General features: G+C 43.7%; 1 protein-coding gene across 5 annotated transcripts in view; it reads left to right on the forward strand.

Moving 5' to 3' along the window:
- ptpn11b (protein tyrosine phosphatase non-receptor type 11b) overlaps window positions 1-18319 on the forward strand; it is a 39799-nt gene that overhangs the window by 12850 nt on the left and 8630 nt on the right. For 3 of the 5 annotated variants that reach the window (XM_061671871.1, XM_061671879.1, XM_061671906.1), the window contains exons 2-12: window positions 4013-4135; window positions 9077-9271; window positions 12752-12944; window positions 13024-13143; window positions 13510-13623; window positions 14983-15079; window positions 15267-15346; window positions 15564-15719; window positions 16356-16487; window positions 17468-17622; window positions 17983-18050. In XM_061671871.1, the coding sequence (XP_061527855.1) occupies window positions 4013-4135; window positions 9077-9271; window positions 12752-12944; window positions 13024-13143; window positions 13510-13623; window positions 14983-15079; window positions 15267-15346; window positions 15564-15719; window positions 16356-16487; window positions 17468-17622; window positions 17983-18050 (1433 nt within the window). The remainder of the gene's footprint in view (window positions 1-4012; window positions 4136-9076; window positions 9272-12751; window positions 12945-13023; window positions 13144-13509; window positions 13624-14982; window positions 15080-15266; window positions 15347-15563; window positions 15720-16355; window positions 16488-17467; window positions 17623-17982; window positions 18051-18319) is intronic. The other 2 variants (XM_061671889.1, XM_061671897.1) reach the window with 2 other exon arrangements.

Consider the following 18319-nt stretch of genomic DNA (forward strand, 5'->3'; position numbering starts at 1 on the left):
TCGCTGTTTTTGAACTGTAAACCATTCTACTCGCCACGTGAGTTTGCATCGTTTATACTGGCTGGAGTCTATATTACACCACAAGCTAACACGAACGCCGCATTGCTAACGCTCGCCGAACAAGTCAACGAAATTGAAAAAAAACACCCGGACTCACCCCTCATTATTCTCGGGGACTTTAACAAAGCTAAACTCAACCACGAACTCCCTAAATACAAGCAGCACATCGACTGTCCTACCAGGGAAAATAATACTTTAGACCACTGCTACACTACGGTAAAAAACGCATACCGTGCTATACCTCGTGCAGCCCTGGGCTCGTCTGATCACTGCTTAATTCACTTAATACCGAAGTACAACCAAGAACTTAAATGTGCGAAGCCTACAGTGAAAACAGTCAAAAGGTGGACCAATGAAGCCAAGATGGAACTTCAAAGCTGTTTAGACTGCACAGACTGGAGTGTCTTTGAAAATTCAGCTGGCAGCCTGGATGAATATACGGACACTGTCACATCCTATATCAGTTTCTGTGAAGAGGTTTGTGTACCAACAAAATCATTTCGGACATTCAACAACAACAAGCCGTGGTTCACTGCTAAACTTAAGCAGCTTCGCCAAGCTAAGGAAGATTCATATCAGAGCATGGACAGGGCCCTGTATAATCGAGCTAGAAACCAGCTGACTAAAGAAATTAACATTGCAAAGAGGATCTATGCAGCAAAGTTGGAAAAACAGTTTAGCGCGAACGACTCTAAATCAGTCTGGCATGCATTCCAATCGCTGACTAATTACAAGCGACGATCCCCCCAAGCTGAGAACAATAGCACACTAGCCAACGACTTGAATACCTTCTATTGCAGATTTGAAATGGACTCCACACTCCACACACCCACCCGGCCGCACCCGCGACCACAACCACACCTCTGACTTCTGCGTTAACCATCCATGAACAGGATGTGAGACGCATCGTCAAACAACAGAAGATTAACAAAGCGGCAGGACCGGACCATGTCTCCCCATCCTGCCTCAAAGTCTGCGCGGACCAGGTCGCTCCAGTCTTCACTCAGATCTTCAACAGATCTTTGGAAATGTGCAAAGTTCCATCCTGTTTCAAACGCTCCACCATCATTCCAGTCCCCAAGAAACCTGCAATCTCTGGTCTGAATGACTACAGGCCTGTCGCTTTGACATCTGTGGTCATGAAGTCCTTTGAACGTCTCGTGCTGGACCCCCTGCAGTTTGCCTACCAAGCGAACAGGTCTGCGGATGATGCAGTCGACATGGGACTGCACTTCATCCTAGAACACCTCGACAGTGCAGGGACCTACGCGAGGATCCTGTTCGTGGACTTCAGCTCAGCGTTCAACACCATCATCCCTGAACTCCTTTCAACCAAGCTTCTCCAGCTCAGCGTCTCACCTGCCATCTGCCAGTGGATTTACAGCTTTCTGACGGGCAGGACACAGCAGGTCAGGCTGGGGGAGGCCACCTCATCCGCACGCAGCATCAGCACTGGGGCGCCCCAAGGTCGTGTCCTCTCTCCGCTGCTCTTCTCTCTCTACACGAACGACTGCACCTCAGCGAACCCGACTGTCAAGCTCCTGAAGTTTGCAGATGACACCACTGTCATCGGCCTCATCAAGGACGGTGACGAGTCTGCATATCGACAGGAAGCGGAGCGGCTGGAGCTGTGGTGCGGCTGACACAACCTGGAGCCGAACACGCTCAAGACGGTAGAGATGATCGTGGACTTCAGGAGGCATCCTTCGCCACAGCTGCCCCTCACGTTGTCCAGGTGCCTTGTGTCAACCGTCGAGTTCCTTGGAATTACAGTCTCTCAGGACCTGAAGTGGGCGACCAACATCAACTCCGTCCTCAAAAAGGCCCAGCAGAGGATGTACTTCCTGCGGCTTCTGAGAAAGCACGGCCTGCCACCGGAGCTGCTGAGACAGTTCTACACAGCGGTCATCGAATCGGTCCTGTGTTCTTCCATCACAGTCTGCTTTGGTGCTGCTACAAAAAAGGACAAACTCCGACTGCAACGGACAATCAAAACTGCTGAAAGGATTGTCTGTACCCCCCTACCCACCATTGAGGACTTGCACGCTGCCAGAACTAAGACAAGGGTGTGCAAAATCCTCTCGGACCGTCTGCACCCCGGTCACCGGCTCTTCCGGCTCCTTCCCTCAGGTCGGCGCTACCGATCAACGCAAACTAGAACTAGCAGACATTCCAACAGCTTCTTCCCTCTTGCGATCAACTTCTTAAACACCTAACCTATAATTCCATTACAACAAGCTGGAATGTTTTTGACTTGAGTTCGTTGTCACATTTGTGTGGGGCCAATTATGTATTACTCGTGCACTCACTGCAGTTGTCTCGCCATGCTGCACTCTTTGCATATACTGGCCACTCATGCCAGAGTAGCATCTGCTCCATTTGCACACTGATTGAGGAGTATCTGTAACATTTGCACAACCAGCATTGTCCCAGATGATCGCACTACTCGTCACTTTACACCGCATACACTCCTTGAAGTCTCGGCGCCCTTTGCACAATGGTCATTGCACCGGACTATTGCAATATTAGTCATTCGAACTGCTCTAAGTGCTAGAGGACTCTGCATCTTTTTGCACAATTGTTTTTGTCAATGTCTTTGTCTCCAAACTGTTCTGGAAATTGACTGTCTGTTGTACTAGAGCGGCTCCAACTACCGGAGACAAATTCCTTGTGTGTTTTGGACACACTTGGCAAATAAAGATGATTCTGATTCTGAATAGATAACAATGCTTGGGTAAAAAAACAACACTGTAATGTATCTAATAAACAGTGTTTCTCAACCTTAGAAATTACTCGAAAACTCACTGCATGCCACCCAAAAACAATTTCCCAAAAAGCATACTGAAATAATGATTATCTTGTCTTAATTTCCTCACGAAGTAGTGTGAAATATTTCTGTTGCATGAATGACAACCGGTGGATATGAAGATCTTTTACTTGTTCTGCCAGTCACGATATGTTGCTGCCATAGATAGATGAACAAAGCCAAATAGTCATTGTGGCTACACATATTAAAGGGTAAGGTCTTATGAAATGGGTTTGGGAATTATCCAGCTGTGTTGCGGCGTTTACCATCCACATCAAGTCATGTTTTTCATTCAGGTATTTTTAAATACTCTTTTTCTTTTTAAATGCTGTATTTAAAGGCATTTTCTCATCAGAAAGTCTTTCCTAAGTGAATAAAAGGTCAACACTTGACTTACTAAGGTGTGTGGGACTCTACGTTCATTTTTTATTTTTCGTAACCCTCCAGTTCTGTGCGTATCGCACTTCCGCAATGTGGAAGTAATAAGGTTTATCTCTCAATTTGAAGATTTTTTTTTTTTTTTGTCATCCCAAATGAGCTGTTAACGTTGTTAGCCCCATCTTCTCTGACGAAACAAACAAATTAACGAGGCATCCCAGAAGATTACGCTTGCAGTCGAGGCCTGTTTATATCATTTTAATAGCACAAATGACAGGCCCTGCTAATGAGTGATTAGTTAACCTAATAGGCATTAGCATGTTCCTGCATGAGATAAAGTCCAGTGTTTGCAATTTAAGACAAATTAGGCATGCAATTATTTAATAATCCGATAATATGGATGGGGGTCCATGTGACCTTTAACCTGTACACCACAGTATGCTATATCGTTGAATACAATCAGTTCCAGGACACTGGTCAACCTCTGAATTGTTTGTATTTGTGCACAATTTTCCCATTTTCATCATTGAGTCATATTGTACTGAGCAGCCAGCAGAGACACGTGTACCACTTTCTTTTTTTTCATATGTGCAAAAAGGACCATTCCTGCTCATGTGGTCGTCATTAAAAATTTTTCTTTGCGATTTCACCAGCACCCTTCTGTGACGGTAATACATAAACATATTTAAAATGGCCAAAGAAAATGCTCAGTACACTCCCAACCGACTTCATGCATGACAGCAGCTCCAATTTACTTTTTGTTTTCAGGTGGTTCCACCCCAACATCACCGGAATCGAAGCAGAGCAGCTCCTGTTGACCAGGGGTGTCCACGGCAGTTTCCTGGCCCGGCCCAGCAAGAGCAATCCGGGGGATTTCACCCTTTCAGTCAGGTATTTATGCTCTTCCCTTGCTTCCGCTACATTTGTTTTCTCATCGATCGCAAGCTTTTTTTTCTGCCTCACTGTTCTCAAATGGTACAAAGTTCAGTACAGAGAGCAAACAAGCCTCAGTTCTCTCTGGCTGAAAGACTTTCATTTAAGGTGTATGCACTGTATTAGGCTTATTATCAGGTTGACCGAAATCTGAAATCAGACTACAAAATCCAGAGTGTCCACATCCTTAAAATAAATCATGTATAAATATATTTAATCTTTAAGCTTTATAAAGATCTATTTGACCAAAGGAAAGTTCATTTCACACTAAACCTTGTAGAAACATACTGAGTAACATTTTTCCAAATAGTATTCGTTTAGCAATCAGTGTCAGTAACCTCAAAACCTGTTTTGGCTCAGATCATGTGGATTTCTGATCTAAAGCAGATGTTTTGGGGGGCTTTTACATGATTACGTGGCTTTGGGCTTCAACATTGTCTTCCTGAGGTGTGTGTGTGTGTGTGTGTGTGTGTGTGTGTGTGTGTGCGTGTGTGCGTGCGAGTGCATGTGCGTGTTCGTGTATGCATGTGTGAGATCTATAGTATCATTGATTGCCCTCCAAGGGATCTATTCTCATAGACGGTGCATCTGTGGAGGGTGCAAATGCTGGCGTATCCTGATTATTTTTATTTTCATGCAAGCGCAAGACTCGCTGCACGTTTGCCAATTTGGCTGACTAGTCTACACCAAGCTAGCGAGGGTGTGTCCTTCGACATGAAAGAAAGTCGGCAGAAAGTCGGTCTGAACTCACATCTGCTGATACCGCGTCTAACTTTTGCCGCACGTGATCCATTACAATTCTGGTGAATTTGAGGCAGGCACAGGCAGGCAGATACGCGAGCTCCATGGACATGTGTGGTGGATGTCAGATGTATTTCATTGATATGTGAACAGCAGGCATCAAACCCTCTATTATATTATTATTGTCATCATTTCTTGTGTATAATGTGCAGTTTTCCCCAAAAATAATCTTAAGTCAATGGTGTGTAGTATACATGGGTAGAACCTTTTAAAACATCATTCATAATAATGTGTATTAGTAGATATGTGCTTTATAAAAGACATGATTTATTTTTAAAATCATGTGACTTTAAAATGTCACATTCTATTTAGGTTTATGGTGAAAACACTAGAATTTATCTACCTCTATCTATGTTTCCTTGCGAGCGGTCATTGGGCCGTATTTAAAGGGAATGAGAAGAGCCGCTTTGATTGGACATGATTGCAATTGGCTGTGTTCACTCCCGCAGCGGCGCAGACCTCCCCCTTTTAAATTCGCCGCCTTGGGTTTGTCTGTGGAATTACCAAAACCTGGCATGTCTAACCTGACAATCATAAATAACCAAACAAAATCATCTTTTCCATTCAAAATACACCATAGCTCCCGTCGCATTGGCACTTGACATGCATGGGGTGCAGCGTTTATTCCCTCTTGTTGCATGTTGTTTGAAGCTGTTAGATCACAGCATGCATGACGTCACTCGCGTTTGCTACAAGCTTAGTTTGAACGTAAACCGTAGTTGTCCTACAGCCGATAGTTCGCCAGTTGACGAGTAACAGAAACAGAATAACTGGTTCAACATATACAATCTCTGGCGCCTAAGCTAAATCTTACAGGCTGAACTGGTCTCTCTTTTTTTTTTATCCATAACAGTTAGACATATCTATGTCATCATTTTTGGTAGAGTTGAGTTAATAATACCCAGCTCATTATTTGAGGAGCACAATGTGAAAACGATGTAAATATACCCAAAAAAATTCTGTATAATGCTGAAACTGTTGGAATAGATTTCCGATTATAAATGAATAACCCTGTATCAACATGAGCTCTTCTTGACTCGCATTTCAATGTACCACACTCACGCCATCTTTAAACACACACACGCACACATTCAGTATGTTATCAGAGCAGAGAAGAGCTTAATGAGCTAATTAGTCAGCATCCAGCATGAGTCGTATGAGTGATAGTTCAGATGGTAATAGTCACTGTGGGAGTTTGGTGTCCTCGCTCTCTCTTCTCTTCCTCTCTTATCTCCATAATTATATGGACGTGAATTGGAAAGCAGGAGAGGTTTCGGAAACACAATAGCGGTGTTTGTTCTTTGAAGTAATCAATTTACATTTTGATGAAACCCCAAAGTGGGAACGAGGGAATGTTGGAAGCGCAAGTTTGCATCGCAGTAGCATCTGTGCTGATGTTACTGTTCAGAGTTGTGGGCAGTATTTCTACAAACATGCTAAATGATCAGACAATGTTTATTTCAAGACATATGTAAGACTTTTGTTTTTCTTAAATCATATATTTTACTGAAATCCCAAATAAATATACAGGAACCCGCTTCGATATGCCATAAATGACATGAAATAAACCTATTTTCACTTGGTAACATTTCCTCATGGCACAACTTGTCGTCCAGTGCAGTGTTCTCCCTAAAAAAAAAAAAAAAAAAAACACACAATAAAGCATTTTTTTCCTTTAAAAACAACCTTTAGTGTCACTTTTGTGTAACTTTAATGCTGCAGTACATAACCTTTTTTTTTTTTTTTTTTTTTTTTTTGGTGAATAAATAAATAATAATAATGTTCACCCAAGTTACTAGTAGAGGAGATGACACAATGATGATTAAGCCTATGAGCTCCTCTAACATCTTGCTGTATTTTTTACTATTTGATCTTTTTGGGAAGATGAGAGCTCTCCTCCCATTCAGAGAACATACGTGAGTTGGCTGTCATCGCTATTGATGTTTTCGCTCCATCGGACAGTTCCTATGTGAGCTTAAAAATGTGTCGGCAAGGGTAAATTAAAAGGGTAAATGTGCCTTTTATAATATGAATGTCATGTAATGATTCAGGTCAAAAGATAACTGAATGATGTTGAATGATATAGTGGATGGATAAAAAGAAAGAGAGAGCGAGCCGTGGAGAAATGTCCACCGGCTGCCACAGACTAGCACCATGCAGACATTTTAAATCAAACTCTAGTTCATTTCAGCACTTGACTTGGTTCATTTGGATGGGTGTGAAAATGGAGTTCACCCACGGGCGGCTGCTGCCACACAAGGCGCCGCTCGGCCCACCGGGAGCAATTTAGGGTTCAGTGTCTTGCCCGTGGTCACTTCGAGAGCAGATTTGAACCGCCGACCCTTCGGAGATAGGAGACAAACTCTGGTGGACTAAATAAACCAACGTGTATTTACTTTATTTAATTGGGAACGACACAACCAATGTTGCAGTGTAAGGGGTGAGCGTTGAAGTGGAACTCGAACAGGACTATAAATCTATGGAACCATGGCCAACAGCCAATACTAAAGCTATTAAGCAATTACCGGGAAATGCAAAAAGAGAAGGCGATGGATCATGGGACAAAGGGATAAAGAAACATGCACTAAATGCAATACAAAAGTATTGATACACATCTCAATGATAATAATCAGTCAATCAGACGTTGGCCTGCACTGCTTTGTCACTCCCCACAGAGGCTTCTTTTTCATTCTGACCAAGACATTTTTGTGCATGTGGCTAAATGTGTGTGTGATATGAGTGACTCTATTCACTATTCATAAATTTACAGTTACATTGCTTCCTGTCCGTTATAATAATGCAGACTACCTGACATTGTTTTTTTTATTCGCATTGTGATCACTTCTTATGACAAAATGAGTTCTGCTGTCAGACCATTTGCAGTCATCAAATGCACAATGAGCACAATATTAGAGTTTATTCACTGTATATTACAGTTTATTCACTGTATATTACAGTACACCAAAATCGCAGCAAATCTCCCAAACTGAAGTGTGACTTTTCGAAGTGTCCTTGAGGAAGACACCGAATCTCCATTTGCTCCTGATATTGCATCATCACCATGTGATTTAGGAAACAGTCTCAGAATGTTTTGAATACCTTGAAGGTAAAAAAAAATAAAGTAAAAATAGCACTGTACAAAATAAAGCCCATGCAATATTTTTTATCACAACATTTTGAGACAATTATTGCAATTGCAATTGCAGCTGCTCATGAGCAAACTTCTCCAGCTGTCTCAGATTTGAAGGGCTCCTTTTCCAGACTGCATGCTTCAGCTCCTTCCACAGATGTTAAATCAAACCTAGATAAGGACTCATGGAATAGTCTTGGGTGTTTAGCTGTGTGTTTTGGTTCTTTATCCGACTGAAGGACCCGTGACCTGTGACCAAGCTTCCTGACACCGGGCAGCACATTCCGCTCCAGAAGGCCTTGATAGTCTTGAGATTTCATTGTACCCTTCACAGATTCAAAACACGCTGTGTAGGATGTAGCAAAGAGGTCCCAAAACCTAACCACGCTTCTTCCGTGTTTCACAGTAGATAGTGTTCTTTTCTTTCTATGCGTCATTTTTGCATCCTTAAACATGTTTACAGACCAAAAAAGCTTTTTTTTTTTTTTTTTTTTTTTTTTTTTTCTTCCCCCCTCTCATCTGTCCAACAGATATTCTCCCGGAGGCTTTGTGGCTCATCAATATACATTTTGGCATATTCCAGTCTTGTCTCTTCATTTCAAGTGACCATTGTGGGTTTTACTTTCTTTAACGAAAGTATGCCAACAATTTTGTCCATGTGTATGTATTACTGTAGATACTTTTGCATACAGTGCATATATAGTAGTATAATTTCGTTTTGCAAAAATAAAATGGGAGTGGTGAGGAGTTTAACAATTGAAACAATTTTCAAATAAACTTTGTTAAAAGAAACCTTGAATAGCAGCAGATGGCTTGATAAGCTCATAAACGGTTAAAGTGTGTGAGTGGGTGCTGGCAAATACACGTGATCTATATTTTGCTTATGCGGGAACACGTGTGGGAGGTATTTTCACACGTCTGCTGGGCATTAGCGTACCTCTAAAATAACTCTCCCTCTCCTCGCGAAGGCGCAACGATGAGGTGACCCACATCAAGATCCAGAACTCCGGGGACTGCTATGACCTGTACGGGGGCGAGAAGTTCGCCACGCTGGCCGAGCTGGTGCAGTACTACACCGAACAACAGGACCTGCTGCGCGAGAGGAACGGCCATGTCATCGAGCTCAAGTACCCGCTCAACTGCAAAGACCCCACGTCTGAGAGGTGCCGCCCTCACGTCCGTGCTCATAAATAGTTTGCCAATTGCATACAGTAATGCGCAAATATACACAGAGCCCTATGGAAGGTCAGCAGAATGTGTTGCTACTTTACATAAACCCATTCAAACTACTTGGACGTTTCTATCTGCCTACAGAAAGTTTTTATTCCTATTAGGTGAAATTCTTCATTCCACAGATTTCAGTGTTGCTTTTTACAGTTGGAGAGGCAGTTAAGCCATCTAAGAGGTGTCATTAGTGAAGCTTTTAGCGCACTTTCCTTTCATTGGCCGATTGCAGCACCCTTGACAGGCTTGTATCTCTACAGAGATGGAATATAAATTGGACATAAAAGTTGGGGGTTTTTCTGACAAAATATTGTAAAATACATTCCTGATCACAGGTATTTCTAAAACTTTGAGTTTGTCTGTTGGGATTGTTGTCCTTTCATCATGTTGGACCTGAGAGAAGCCCTGCTGGCTTGCGATCTCTGTTGTAGTTCGATCCCAAAGATGTTTGATGGGGCTTGTTCCACACCAAACTCATCCTATAATGACCAGAATATATTGGTAAACTTAAGAATTAAGATTCAGGGGCAACTAAGTGTTGCAGTCCAACTCCTGATTGATTCATTAATCCCCAAAAAGTGATTATTATTGTGTCTTGGAAAAAAAGCGGATTTGCATGTATTGTGCATCTGGGAAGTGTTCACATTGCTTCATTCTTTCTGCATTTCGTTCGTTTATTTTTTTATTTTTTTACCTCAAACGTCTACACGGAAAATCCCATAATGGTGATGTAAAAAATATGTTTTTTTTAATAAATATATTTTTGAAAATTACAAATAGATAAACAAAAGAAATCACTCGCACATAGGTATTCACAGCCTTTGCCATGAAGCTCAATATTGAGCACAGGCGCATCTTTTTTCTACTAAGCATCCTTGCGTTATTTCTAAAACTTAATGGGTGTCCACCAGTGGTAAATCCAGTTGATTGTGCATAATTTGGTAATACATACACACACAGTTGACAGTTTACGTCAGCGCACAAACCAAGCGTGAAGTCAAAGGAATTGTCAGTAGATTTGGGGGACAGGATTGTGTCGAGGCACAGATCTAGGGAAGGGTAGGATACAGGCATTTAAAAAAATATATATATATATATATATATATATATATATTTTTTTTTTTTTTTTTTTTTTTATTTTTTTTTTGCTGCTTTGAAGGTCAAACTAAGCACATCAGCCATCATCGTCAATTGAAGAAGTAATATTGTAACATGAAGTGCTGTGAACACTTTCCAGATGCACTGCATCTTAGTGTTCAAGTAAGAATCGGCACGCACAACTTGTTGCACCCTGCGGCTACATTATGAAGCACTTTCCCCACAGGAAGGAGTAAGATTGTTAAGTCTTCTTCAGCACAGATCCTCTTTCTTGCTTGTCTTGATCATTTGTCTTCCTCCGATAACACCTTCTAGCCTCAGGGTGAGCTTTTTCGATTTTCCTTCTTGCTCTGTAGCGGTAAGTTTCGCCCCTAAAAAGCTGAAAAAGATGTCCACAATAATAAAACATGGCTTTGTTTTAAAGTAGGGGCTAATGCAGGCAATTATGCCGCATTACTGCACCTTAAATAAAACATCAACATTCCTTGAACAATGCACTGGTTATTACATATCAGTCCCAAAGGTCTAAATTCCCGTAAAACAAAATTTGATTCTACTATATATAGTTTTTATCATCGTGGTTGTAGGTTGCAGTACAGTAGAACTACACTGTATTATACTGAGATGTTTACAGTATTCTGATCTCTGCAGTTGGTCAAAATAGTAGTAACTACTCTCAGTATGATGCAGTTCAGTTGTACGCCTCTGCAAACTATCCACATACCTTGTTAAATACTGCGAAATATTATTCTGGGTCGGGGGGCTCGCGTCTATCCTTGCTGACTTCAGGCGAAAGGCGGACCACACCTCGAACTGGTCGCCAGTCAGTCACCTGGCACATAAAAACTGCCCACCCACTCACATTCACACTGTCACTGAGTGGGACTTGAACCCATGCTGCCTGAACACGAGTCAGGCAAGTCAACCATTACAGCGTCAGTGACCCAACCTACAACCACAATAACAATCAAAACAAAAAAGTATGTTTTAATAGAACCTGATTTGTTGGGAGGAGTCTTATTTCATGACAAAAATGCAAAATCGTTTTTTAATATACAGTGGAACCTCGATTTAACGGACTAATATAGGGAGGGGTTCATCCGTTAAATCAGATTGCGTTATATTTAAGCACTTTTTGTGGCCTAAAAACACCACTACAGTTCAAAATTATTGTTTGATACTTTTTTTTGTGGGCTGATAACACCCAGTCCAGTACGGGGGTCGTGTGGGGGGTGCTTCGGGAGTATGGGGTACCGAACCCCCTCATACAGGCTGTTCTGTCCCTGCGCGACCGGAGTCAGAGTTCGGTCCGCTTTGCCGGCAGTAAGTCGGACTCGTTTCCGGCGAGGGTTGGACTCCGCCAGGGCTGCCCTTTGTCACCGATTCTGTTCATAACTTTTATGGACAGAATTTCAAGCCGCAGCCGAGGCGTAGAGGGGGTCCGCTTTGGTGGCCTCAGTATTACATCTCTGGTTTTTGCTGATGATGTGGTTCTGTTGGCTTCATCAAGCCGTGATCTCCAACTCTCACTGGAGCGGTTCGCAGCCGATTGTGAAGCGGCTGGGATGAGAATCAGCACCTCCAAATCTGAGACCGTGGTCCTCTGTCGGAAAAGGGTGGAGTGCCCTCTCCGGGTCTGGGATGAGATCCTGCCCCAAGTGGAGGAGTTCACGTATCTCGGGGTCTTGTTCACGAGTGAGGGAAGAACGGAACGGGAGATCGACAGGCGGATCGGTGCGGCGTCTGCAGTGATGCGGACTTTGTTTCGGTCCGTTGTGGTAAAGAAGGAGCTAAGCCGAAAGGCGAAGCTCTCGATTTACCGGTCGGTCTACGTTCCTACGGTCACGAGCTGTGGGTCGTGACTGAAAGAACGAGATCCCGGATACGAGCGGCCGAAATGAGTTTCCTCCGCAGGGTGTCCGGGCTCTCCCTTCGAGAGAGGGTGAGAAGCTCTGTCATCCGGCAGGATCTCAGAGTAGAGCCGCTGCTCCTCCACATCGAGAGGAGCCAGATGAGGTGGCTGGGGCATCTGATTCGGATGCCTCCCGGATGTCTCCCCGGTGAGGTGTTCCGGGCACGTCCCACGGGGAGGAGACCCCGGGGACTATGTCTTTCGGCTGGCCTGGGAACGCCTCGGGATCCCCCCGGTAGAGCTGGATGAAGTGGCTGGGGAGAGGGAAGTCTGGGCGTCCCTGCTAAAGCTACTGCCCCCGCGACCCGACCTCAGATAAGCGGTAGAAAATGGATGGCTGGATGGCTGGATGGATTTTGTATTGAGTGTTGTTGTTGTCCGTGTGTTGGTACACCATCTCTCTCCTCAGGTGGTACCACGGCCACCTCTCTGGCCGAGACGCTGAGAAACTGCTCACAGAAAAAGGCAAGGCCGGCAGCTTCCTGGTTCGAGAGAGCCAGAGCAAACCGGGCGACTTTGTCCTCTCGGTTCTCACCCACGAGGAGAAGCACGAGAACGTCGACCGCAAGACCAAAGTCACCCACGTGATGATCCGCTACCAGGTACCTCAGCGCCATGGTGCAATGGTAAAAAAAAGTCTTTTGTCATTATCGTAGTTGAATTCTGAGTGATGTTCTCCAGCAGGATGGTAAATATGACGTAGGCGGTGGCGAGAGGTTCGACACCCTGGCAGATCTGGTGGATCACTACAAAAAGAACCCCATGGTGGAGAAGAGCGGCATCGTAGTGCACCTCAAACAGGTATGATTAACAGAAAGTTTTGTTCTTAAATATGTCTTGCGTGCTTTATCGTGACAGTTTCACTATCCCGCAGTCAAACGCACACCTGTGAACTTTTGCGTGAGGACATAGTTGGCAATATAATCGCGGATTTCTCTGTTTATGTGTAGCATCCTTTGTACAGTTTGTGATATGCAGTATCGGGCTATATTTTTGAGGACGAGTGGTGTTACAATACATACAATAAATAGCCGTCTATTCAGGCTTTTTCTAGTGCTGTCCTTATTCAGGGTCACGGGTCATCTCGGCTGATTTTGGATGAGAGGCACGATACACCATAACTTGTTTTGCTCTATTTAATATCATATTGTCTCCTTGTTTAAACAGCCCTTCAATGCCACAAGGATAAATGCAGCTAACATTGAGAATCGAGTACGAGAGCTCAACAAGGTAGCAGACAATTCAGAGAAGCCCAAACAAGGATTTTGGGAAGAATTTGAGGTATGTTGCCTTCACACTATACACTTAGTGATTAACATTACCCAATGAAAAGTGGTCCATTGGCATTCAAATGGCCAATAATCAAGTTTATTCACTAAATGTACCTGATTTTGACTTGCAGCCTGTTCATTATCTTCATGTTGTGTACTGTGTTGGGTTTTATTTATTAGATCAAACCAAATCAAAATGGAGTGTCGGAGCGAGGCAGTGACATTATTTTTGTTTCATTACACTTTAATGATCTGTTTCCCGGTACGCTGATCTTCTTTTACTTCATTCCCGCTTGCTCCCATACTAAGTATTAGATGCATCCATCCATCCATCCATTTTCCGAGCCGCTTCTCCTCACGAAGGTCGCGGGCGCGCCGGAGCCTATCCCAGCTAACGTCGGGCAGGAGGCGGGATACGCCCTGAACTGGTTGCCAGCCAATCGCACAGCACATACAAACAAACAACCATTTGCACTCACAGTCACACCTACGGGCAATTTAGAGTCTCCAATTCACGCGTGTTTTTGGGATGTGGGAGGAAACCGGAGTGCCCGGAGAAAACCCACGCAGGCAAGGGGAGAACATGCAAACGCCACACAGGCGGGGCCGGGGATTGAACCCGGGTCCTCAGAACTGTGAGGCTGACGCTCTAACCAGTCGGCCGACGTGCCGTCTGTTGTAATTCCTTGTGATATAATTATAATCCTTATTTTGACCGAAGAATGACAAAGAATTAGTAGTATTACCAAGTAATTAAAGACCACTGGCAGAATGGAATCCAAATATTGATATGAGTGCACACTAATGGAACAAAAACAAGACTAGATCATTCATTAATTTCCCTCAGCAATAATAAAGCAATTTTTAGGAATCACGTTGGTAAATTTAAGATGAAGTTGATAAGACAGGCAAACCATGTGATTCCTTACTTCCTCTTCATGGCGAAAGTTACATACAATTAGGAATTGGACAAGACCTCCTAATCCCCCTTCATCTTTCATGTTCATCTTATCCGGGCATTTTGGACAATGGTACGTTTCCAACTTTGCAGAAGCAGTTTGGGGAGGGCCCTTTTCTGTTCCCGCAACGTCACAGTGCCCGAGTGTAGCGTTCCCTGACCTATTTTGCACCATGGACCAGTTTTATGGGAAGCAATATTTTGACAGGCTGGCCTAGAAACAAATCCTGGGGGGCAGTTTTGATGATGGGGTGGACCAATTCTATTTATTTCCATTTTCTTCACCTTGTGCATTTGTGAGGGCCGGGTGTCATTGTCACTGTGACGCTATGCTACTTTTGTCCCACTCAATCTTGTGCATGCCACGTAATGAGACCGAAAACACATTCTCTTTTGCTCGGATCCCCGCAGGTACTTCAACAGCAAGAGTGCAAGCTGCTGTATCCCCGGAAGGAAGGCATGAAACCAGAAAACAAGAGTAAAAACAGATACAAGAATATCCTCCCTTGTGAGTCGTAGCGCAAGCTGCTGTTTCCTGCCTCACTGGCTTCCTGTGGAAAGAAAGAGTGACACAAATAGACAAAGCAGACAAGGCCTCTGATGTGGCTGCGATAGCTTGCCGACAGCCAGAGAACATCAGTGAGGTCACAAAGCCCTGCATTGTGATTTCATGATGTTTTAAATTTTTGTTTCAGTTGACACGACTCGGGTTGAAATTCGAGACGCAGATCCAGATGTTCCCGGTTCAGACTACATCAACGCCAACTACATTAGAGTGAGTTTGCGTTTGATGAATATTCTGTTGAATGAAGTTACATCCGTTTGCATACCTGGAATTTGGGTTCATCGTTTAATATAATGTAATCCTGGTGATATGCTGCCCCCTATTGGTATGAGGTGTAAAACGTGAACTTCACTAAACGGTCACGCCCTTTTGTCAGTTTAGTTTTAACTTGCATGATATCAGGATCTTTCAGGTTCTTTTGGTGCAGGGCTCGCAGGAAGAGGGGCGCCAGGCGGACGACGACAAATTCTTCATCGCCACCCAAGGGTGCCTACAGAATACTGTCAGTGACTTCTGGAAGATGGTGCATCAGGAGAACACGCACGTCATCGTCATGACCACGAAGGAGATGGAGAGAGGACGGGTATAGCTGCTGTGTATTACGTTGTAATGGAAACGCTTTCAAAAATTAAGCACTAGAGCGAGCATTAGATCCTTAACTGGACATCCGTTCAACAACATTAACATGGAAGTCATATTTGAACATCCTTAACGGGCGTGCAAAAAATACGTTAGCGACTGTAATATCATGCAGCATCGTTCAACTGTGCGGTGTACGGCGCCTTGGTGATTATTACGCGCTCATGTTGCACCTTTACTTCTAGTGCATCGTTGAACAAACTGTTATCCTTGTCTTCTGATTTCAAAACTAGTTATCCCTCAATTTGTAATAATCAGATAAGGCGATTGAACATATATGGTTTCACTGTGGTAACGGCCCACTGAGGGAAATCATAGCTACGACGCGGCCTTCGACAAAAATGAGTTTGACACAGTTCTTGTGTGTGCGTGGGGGTGCGTGTATGTCAGAAGAAGAAGGAGGAGGAGGCAGCTAACAAGGATAGTATGACAGTTAAGCTGATTGCAAAAGCCTCTTGAGTGGATCTAGTTCTTTAGGTTTGTCTAATTCTTACAAACGCCCGCTGGCCCACCCTCCAACCACCACCGCGCAACCTCCCCCACTCATCACCACCACGTCTGTCTTATTCCTTCGATGTAGAACAAATGCGTCTGTTACTGGCCCAACCTTCACGCCACCGTGGAGTTTGGAAGGGTGCTGGTGAGAAATGTGGACGAGCGACCGTCTCAGGACTACATCCTTCGGAAGTTGGAGGTGACCCGTCTGGACCGGGTAGGGAAAGCTCTGCCCTCAATCAGTGTTGACACAGTGACCCGGGGTCAGATTATCTAACCCGTTACACAAAATCCGTGCTTGTGCTTACGGGGAGATCGCCTGCTGGCTCTCAAGGATACAGTCAACAGATGCACGCCAAGCCACATAACCGTAATCATTTCTAAACCAAGGTTGTTGTTGTTTTCTTGTATTATTGTAATGAGTATACAATGCTGTGAAAACGTTTTTGCTCACTTCTCCAAGTCTTCTCCAACAATTTCATGTTTAAGATCATCAAACGAAGATAGCCCAAGTTGAACATAAAGAGCGTGTTTTTAAATGGTGATTTTATTTATGAAGAAAAAAAAAGTATTCAAAGCTAAATCATGAATTAGCTGTGGCTAATCACATTTTTGGGGAAGCTGAGTTCGCTTACACTGACCACACGCAAGCCATGGAAAAAAGACATTACCTTTCGGTGAAGATCTGGATAAAGATGAAGAAACAAAAAGTTTTTTTTCCCGCATATTGTGTTCTTCTACATGTTCTGTTAAACGTGCATAGCCAAGCAACCAATTCACATTCTATGACGCCATTTTTATCACAAGTTCGCTGCCCAAACTGTACTTCCAAATGTATACCTCAGAACTTCAGAACACAACTTCTTCATTCATTTTCTATTGGAGACGAGCAATGACGCACAACGTGCTGAGAGGCTTTCTTTGGTTTAATGATCCAATTTTGGACGTTATAAAAGTAATATTGGCTTGACTGTCCTACGAAACTTCAAATTCCAACTACAAATTTGAAGCTTAAAGGATTTGCACGGCTTAGCATTTCTTATTGAAATTTGTCCCTTGTTGAATTTGACCAACGCTTTGTCAAAGTTAGTAATTATTTTGAAAACAGAATTGTGGCTTTCCTCCAGAGAGTGTATATTTTGTGACGCATCAAACGCCCCAAGTTTACGGTCTTTCTTTTAACTTTGGTCCTCACAGGGAGAACCTCTGAGGTACATCTGGCATTACCAATACCTGAGTTGGCCAGACCACGGAGTTCCCAACGAGCCCGGAGGAGTCCTTTGGTTTCTCGAGGAGATCAACCGGACCCAGAGGACCATTCCAGAATCTGGTCCCATTGTCGTCCACTGCAGGTACAAAAAGCAAGTTGTGCAGTTTAGGACAGCCGTGGGCAACTGGCGGGCCACACGCCACACGCCACACGCCGCCACCACCCCCGCTTCCTGTCCCACCCTGTGTATTGTTTAGAATGTTACCAGTCCTGTGGTCTTACGGTCAGACACCACGTTCTTGACCTCTAAATCGCTGCTGATCTCATGACCCTGACATTAAGACTCTCAGTGTCTATTGACTGAGCTAGCCAAAGGGGCTTAATCAAAGTAAATCATTATCTATCCGAGATGGCGAAATCAGCCAACTCTGTTTTTCGGGTTATGTTCACGCGTTCTTTTCTTCACGCATAGACTGAGCTTTCGTTCTTGTTGTTGCCACAGTGCCGGCATTGGAAGGACGGGCACCATTATCGTCATTGACATCCTCATTGATATTATTAACCGCCAAGGTAGGATCACCTTTTTTTGTATTAAAATGTATACTTAATACAGAATTATCGCAAATCCAAGAATTTCCAAGGTGTTCGGTTTAAGTTTGCTTATCGCATCCATTAGTCTTCGTGGCTCATCGGATAAGAAAGAATACGAGTTGAAGTAGCAAAGCTCAACTTTGACGAGATGCCAGTGACTCATGCTGAAACCAATTTGGAAAAGAGAGAAAACATCCTTTCCATCAAGAAAAAGCCCAAGTGCTTTTCTTTGACCTTGTTTGTCATCA

Source organism: Phycodurus eques, chromosome 1 (assembly GCF_024500275.1).
Source record: "Phycodurus eques isolate BA_2022a chromosome 1, UOR_Pequ_1.1, whole genome shotgun sequence".
Classification (NCBI taxonomy): domain Eukaryota; kingdom Metazoa; phylum Chordata; class Actinopteri; order Syngnathiformes; family Syngnathidae; genus Phycodurus; species Phycodurus eques.